The sequence below is a fragment of the Nerophis lumbriciformis genome, linkage group LG18 (assembly GCF_033978685.3).
Source record: "Nerophis lumbriciformis linkage group LG18, RoL_Nlum_v2.1, whole genome shotgun sequence".
Lineage (NCBI taxonomy): Eukaryota > Metazoa > Chordata > Actinopteri > Syngnathiformes > Syngnathidae > Nerophis > Nerophis lumbriciformis.
The window spans coordinates 15365-22500 of NC_084565.2; the positions used below are offsets into that span (position 1 = coordinate 15365).

Here is a 7136-nt window from a genome sequence, read left to right on the forward strand (position 1 = left end):
TAACCCTAACCCTAACCCCCAGATGCCATTTTGTTTACCATCGACATTGACAGCCTGTATACAAACATTGATATAAATGAGGGGATACAGGCTGTCAAAAATGTCTTCTACAGGTACCGCGACGTTAGCAGGCCCGAAAAGGAGCTCCTGCAGCTCCTCGACATTAATTTGAGGAGAAACGACTTTGAGTTTGACGGTCGTTTCTACCTCCAAATTAAGGGCACTGCTATGGGCAAGAAATTTGCACCGGCGTATGCCAACATTTTTATGGCAGAGTGGGAGACCTCTGCCTTGGCCGCCTGCCCAAAACGTCCTCTCCACTACTTCCGGTACCTGGATGACATCTGGGGTGTCTGGACCCATTCCAGTGAGGAGTTCAGCGTGTTCTTAAACACGCTGAACACTCACAATAAAAATATCACCATCAAGTCGACCACGAGCAACACATCGGTCGACTTTTTGGACACCACGACATTCAAGGGTCCCGACTTTGCCGACACGCAACACTTGGACATCAGGGTGTTCTTCAAGGAGACCGACACCCACGCGCTCCTCTTCAAAAGCAGCTTCCACCCCAAGCATACCTTCGCGGGGTTGGTGAAATCCCAATTGTTGAGGTTCCATCGTGTCTGCACCAGAAGGGAGGACTTCCTGACGGCCTCGAGGACCCTCTTTTCTGCCCTGAAGGGGAGGGGCTATTCCAGGTCCTTCCTCAGACGGCAGTTGAGGGTCTTCTTGGACCCGAAGGGGCCTCCCCCTGGGACCGACATGATCCCTCTCATCACCACCTACTCTCCCTCGGCCGTGCGGGTCGCCAAGAAGGTCAAAGACCACTTCCGGACCTTTGCGGAGAGTAGCGGGAGGCTGCCGGGGCGCTACGTGGTGCCGGCCTACCGTAAGAACCCCAACTTGAATGATCTGTTGGTCAGGGCCAGGGTCAGCTCACTGAGAGACCCGCCCTCCACTAGGAGGGACACCCTTGTCCGCCACTCACAATGGTTGGTGAACCCCCACAACCGCAAGGTTTTCCAGCCGTTGTGCCGTGGCGGCCGACACACCCGGAACTGTGTGTACGTGATTCGGTGCCAACGATGTGGCGATATGTACGTGGGCGAGACGGGCAATACCTTAGCTAGGAGATTCGCCCAACACAAGTACAACATCGTTAGGCATAAAAATACCAACACTCACCTGGTGCAGCATTTTCTCCGACACGGGTGGTCTTCCGTCCGGGCGACTGTCGTAGAGACGGATCCCAAATGGAGCCTCGCCCAACGCCACCGGGCGGAGCTCCTTTGGATCTCCAAATTGGGCACCAGACATCCAGGGGGCCTAAATGAGATATGAGTGTGAGCCCGTTGGATTGTGACGGACAGTGCACATTCCCGTTTTTTCCCTTCTTTATTTTTCCCATATCCCCCAACCCCCCCCTCTTCCCTAACCCTAACCATTCCCTTCTCCTTACCTAAAACCTACCCCCAAACCTAACCCTAACCCTAACCCTAACCCTAACCCTAACCCTAACCCTAAACCTAAACCTAACCCTAACCCTAACCCTAACCCTAACCCTAACCCTAACCCTAACCCTAACCCTTTTCCCTTCTTTATTTTTCCCATATCCCCCACCCCCCCTCTTCCCTAACCCTAACCATTCCCTTCTCCTTACCTAAAACCTACCCCCAAACCTAACCCTAACCCTAACCCTAACCCTAACCCTAACCCTAACCCTAACCCTAACCCTAACCCTAGGGTCAACGCAGCCGTCGACCAGCAAGTTTTAGAGCACTTCATGCTTCCTGCTGCTGACCTGCTCTATGGAGATGGAGATTTCAAGTTCCAACAGGACTTGGCGCCTGCACACAGCGCAAAATCTACCCGTGCCTGGTTTACGGACCATGGTATTTCTGTTCTAAATTGGCCCGCCAACTCCCCTGACCTTAGCCCCATAGAAAATCTGTGGGGTATTGTGAATAGGAAGATGCAGAATGCCAGACCCAAAAACGCAGAAGAGTTGAAGGCCACTATCAGAGCAACCTGGGCTCTCATAACACCTGGGCAGTGCCAGAAACTCATCGACTCCATGCCACGCCGCATTAACGCAGTAATTGAGGCAAAAGGAGCTCCAACCAAGTATTGAGTATTGTACATGCTCATATTTTTCATTTTCATACTTTTCAGTTGGCCAACATTTCTAAAAATCCCTTTTTTGTATTAGCCTTAAGTAATATTCTAATTTTGTGACACACGGAATTTTGGATTTTCATTTGTTGCCACTTCAAATCATCAAAATTAAATGAAATAAACATTTGAATGCATCAGTCTGTGTGCAATGAATAAATATAATGTACAAGTTACACCTTTTGAATGCAATTACTGAAATAAATCAAGTTTTTCAAAATATTCTAATTTACTGGCTTTTACCTGTATATGTGTGTGTGTGTGTGTGTGTGTGTGTGTGTGTGTGTGTGTGTGTGTGTGTGTGTGTGTGTGTGTGTGTGTGTGTGTGTGTGTGTGTGTGTGTGTGTGTGTGTGTGTGTGTGTGTGCGTGTAGTACTTTACATGCAGTTGGCTTTCGGCAGAATGTTACTTTTGTTGTTTTCCTCGCTACAAAAACACAACATGTCTCTTCTTTTCCGCCCTTGTCCGTTCCCTATTGGGGTATATGGAAACAACAGGTAGGAACTAAAGTGCAGGACTGTATAAATAAAACACATGACATGGTATAGCAAATGTGCCACATTAAGATCAAAGTAATTTGGTGCAATAATATTTATTGTAGAAAATAAATGATTTTCCATACTTAAATCAGAAGAAGAAATGAAATGTAACTTCCTGCAGAAAATACTTCTTCTCAGCTTTCTACATGTTGTCATTTTCACACTTTGCACTCTTTTCTTACACTTTATGAAGCATTTCTTACATATTCATGATTTTTAAGAGCTTATTGTTAGTGTTCAAAGATTGTGTTGACAATTCCTTCCTGCCTTGATAGCTGAGGGATTATAACTGTTTACATTTCAAATAAAATATCTTTTTATCCTGCTCCTTATTTCCCATAAGTCATACAAATATCAAGAATGAGACAAAACACCTAATACAGTTGTCGTTCACATGAATAATTCATACATCAGAATAAATACCACCATCATGTATGAATGATTCTTATCAAAAGCATATTTGATCATTGATTTTCCTTGATAAAAACACATTTTCTAAAATGACAGCATAACACGTGCAGAAGATCATGCACATTTCTCACCACAAGAGGGCGCCAACGTTTAAACAATCTTGTTTTATGGCCTGCATTTGGGAGTACAGTACAGTACATTTGGGAGTACAGTACAGTACATTTGGGAGTACAGTACATTTGGGAGTACAGTACAGTACATTTGGGAGTACAGTACATTTGGGAATACAGTACAGTACATTTGGGAGTATAGTACATTTGGGAGTACAGTACCGTACATTTGGGAGTACTGTACAGTACATTTTGGAGTACAGTACCGTACATTTGGGAGTACAGTACAGTACATTTTGGAGTACAGTACCGTACATTTGGGAGTACAGTACAGTACATTTGGGAGTACAGTACAGTACATTTGTGAGTACAGTAGAGTACATTTGGTAGTACAGTAGAGTACAGTACAGTATTAGTCATCATGCAGCTGAATAAGGTAGTCACTGTGTGATAAATCACTTGATGAACATTCACATGGTGTGAAGTGAACATTATGAAAAGATGTGTACAATAATGAACATTCACATGGTGTGAAGTGAACATTATGAAAATATGTGTACAATAATGAACATTCACATGGTGTGAAGTGAACATTGTGTAGAGACATGACAAGAGTGGGTGTTGTTGTGCAAACAAAGTGTGGATCCTCCCACAGAAGTTAATGACAGGAAATATCCACTCAGCCTTGGTGCTCTGTGGCTCCATGACAACATTGTAACTGTGGAGAACAAACACATTAACATGACAACATTGTAACTGTGGAGAAGCAAACACTCTCTGCTTGCTGATGAATAAATCAATTGTTGCTGAGTTTATTGTCATGTCTTACTGCTCACGGCCACTAGAGGGCGGAGTTGTAATATATCAATATTCTTTGTGGATTCTTTCATTTTACTGTCATTGCAATTCTAAATATTCACTACTGCAGGATGTTTTTGAGGGCTGGAGCCTATCCCAGCTGCACTTGGGCGGCAGGCAGGGTAAACCCTGGACAAGGAAGGCTGGGTACACCCTGGACAAGTATGGCGGAGTACACCCTGGACAAGTAAGACGGGGTACACCCTGGACAAGTATGGCGGAGTACACCCTGGACAAGGAAGGTGGTTTACACCCTGGACAAGTAAGGCGGGGTACACCCTGGACAAGTATGGCGGGGTAAACCCTGGACAAGGAAGGTGGTTTACACCCTGGACAAGTATGGCAGGGTACACCCTGGACAAGAAAGGTGGGGTACACCCTGGACAAGTCACCACCTCATCACAGGGCCAACACAGATAGACAACATTCACACACTAGGGACCATTTAGTGTTGCCAATCAACCTATCCCCAGGTGCATGTCTTTGGAGGTGGGAGGGGCCTATCCCCAGGTGCATGTCTTTGGAGGTGGGAGGGACCTATGCCCAGGTGCATGTCTTTGGAGGTGGGAGGGGCCTATCCCCAGGTGCATGTTTTTGGAGGTGGGAGGGGCCTATCCCCAGGTGCATGTCTTTGGAGGTGGGAGGAGCCTATCCCCAGGTGCATGTCTTTGGAGGTGGGAGGGGCCTATCCCCAGGTGCATGTCTATGGAGGTGGGAGGGGCCTATCCCCAGGTGCATGTCTTTGGAGGTGGGAAGAAGCTGGAGTAGAACCCACCCAGTCAAGGGGAGATCATGCAAACTCCACACAGAAAGACTCTGAGCCCGGAAATCGAACCCAGGACCTTTGTATTGTGAGGCACACGCACTACCCACTTTCTACCGCCGTGATGCCCATTTTAACAATAATGCATTATTATAATAAAGTACTGTATTATTATAAATTATTAGTATAATCCATCCATCCATTTTCTACTGCTTGTCCCTTTTGGGGTCGCAGGGGTTGCTGGAGCCTATCTTAGCTGCATTCGGGCGGATGGGCGGGGTACACCCGCCACCTCATCACAGGGTCTATTAGTATATAGAGCTTTTATGTGCACATAGCTTTTTGAAAAACATATTTCATAAAGATCATATTACCTTTGATTTTAGATTGTAATGACATCATCTCAAATCAAACATTCAACAGTAAAATAGTAGAAATATTTACCAGTGTAATGTCAGAGTTCATATTTGTACAGTAATATATATTTATGAACTATGATATATATATCACAATGAGGCTGCTTAGATCAATGAGTGTGATGGTCCTAACCCAAATGTGGAGGTGGGCGGGGCTGCTCCATCACGTGGTGCGTCCTCAGGGATGGCCATCATGTGACCAGAGCTGGTTACAGTGGGCGTGGTCTGATGTTGAGCTCGGCTCCACTTTGCCCGCCTCTCCTCTCTTCTCCTCTCCTCTCTTCTCCTCTCCTCTCTTCTCCTCTCCTCTCCTCTCCTCTGCTCTCCTCTCCTCTCTTCTCTGCGTGGCCATGGCCAGACCTCAGCTTCCATGGACCTTCTTCTTCTTCTTCTGGAAGCCTTTTCACACGCAGGTAGGTGCACTCCGTGTGTGTGTGTGTGTGTGTGTGTGTGTGTGTGTGTGTGTGTGTGTGTGTGTGTGTGTGTGTGTGTGTGTGTGTGTGTGTTTGTGTGTGTGTGTGTGTGTGTGAAGGCATCATCCCTCCAAGGGAATGACTTGATGTTCAAACGTCAGCCTTCTGCAGCCCTCCCCGCCCCCCCTTATCTCTGTTGCCATGGCAACCGCTGCCAGGAAGCGGGCCAGCTCGTCGTTATAGTAGCGGCGTGCTGTCAAAAGTTGGCGTTCCTTCCCACGTCCTTGAGCGCAACACGACAACACGGTCTGATTGGACAAAAATATCGGGACCTTCTACTGTGCCGGTCGATGAGGTCAGAGGTCAGCAAGGTTTGGGGTGGGAAAAAAGAGGACAAGGAATCAAAACAAACACATGCTTGACAATTGAATGAGTGAATAAAAAGTCTGGGAGGAGTCATCCAATCACAGCTGCATGTAGGAGAGGGGGCGGGGCATACTCCCAGCAGGGATCCAATCACAACTACCGTGTGTGTTGGAAATAACACAAAATGTCTGCCACACCTGCAAGAAGACATCTGGATGCACTTCACCCTTACACCAGCTCCCAGGACCATGGGACACCCCGGTACACCAGGACCATGGGACACCCCGGTAGACCAGGACCATCGGACACCACGGTAGACCAGGATCATGGGACGCCACAGTAGACCAAGACCATGGGACGCCATGGTAGACCAAGACCATGGGACGCCATGGTAGACCAGGACCATGGGACGCCCCAGTAGACCAGGACCATCGTACACCACGGTAGACCAGGATCATGGGACGCCACGGTAGACCAAGACCATGGGACGCCATGGTAGACCAAGACCATGGGACGCCATGGTAGACCAGGACCATGGGACGCCCTGGTAGACCACTTGTAAAGAACATCATGTCATGGCTGTCTTGACTTTACAATCATTTCTTATTTTTTTGTGACGTAGTGATTGGAGCACATACTTGTTGGTCACAAAAAACATTCATGAAGTTTGCTTCTTTGATGAATTTATTATGGCTCTACTGAAAATGTGAGGGTCAAAAGTATACATACAGCAATGTTAATATTTGCTTACAAGTTGACCTGCAATAAGGCGCTTTTGGTAGCCATCCACAAGCTTCTGCTTGACCACTTGACCACTAAATTTCTGCAGTTCAGCTAAATGTGTTGACATGGACTTGTTTCTTCAGCATTGTCCACACCTTTAAGTCAGGACTTTGGGAAGGCCATTCTAAAACCTTCATTCTAGCCTTATTTAGTCATTCCTTTACCACTTTTGGTCATTGTCCTGTTGGAACACCCAACTGCGCCCAAGACCCAACCTCCAGGCTGATGATTTTAGCTTGTCCTGAACAATTTGGAGCTAATCCTCCTTTTTCATTGTCCCATTTAAAGCAGCAGTTCCA

The 7136-nt window shown here is 46.8% G+C and overlaps 1 protein-coding gene across 1 annotated transcript in view; it reads left to right on the forward strand.

Annotated features, from left to right (window-relative positions):
* Positions 1-5554: 5554 nt before the first annotated feature.
* dipk1ab (divergent protein kinase domain 1Ab) overlaps positions 5555-7136 on the forward strand; it is a 19263-nt gene continuing 17681 nt past the window's right edge. Inside the window, exon 1 of the mRNA XM_061977424.1 lies at positions 5555-5688. Coding sequence (XP_061833408.1) covers positions 5626-5688 — 63 coding nt within the window. The 5' untranslated portion in view covers positions 5555-5625. The remainder of the gene's footprint in view (positions 5689-7136) is intronic.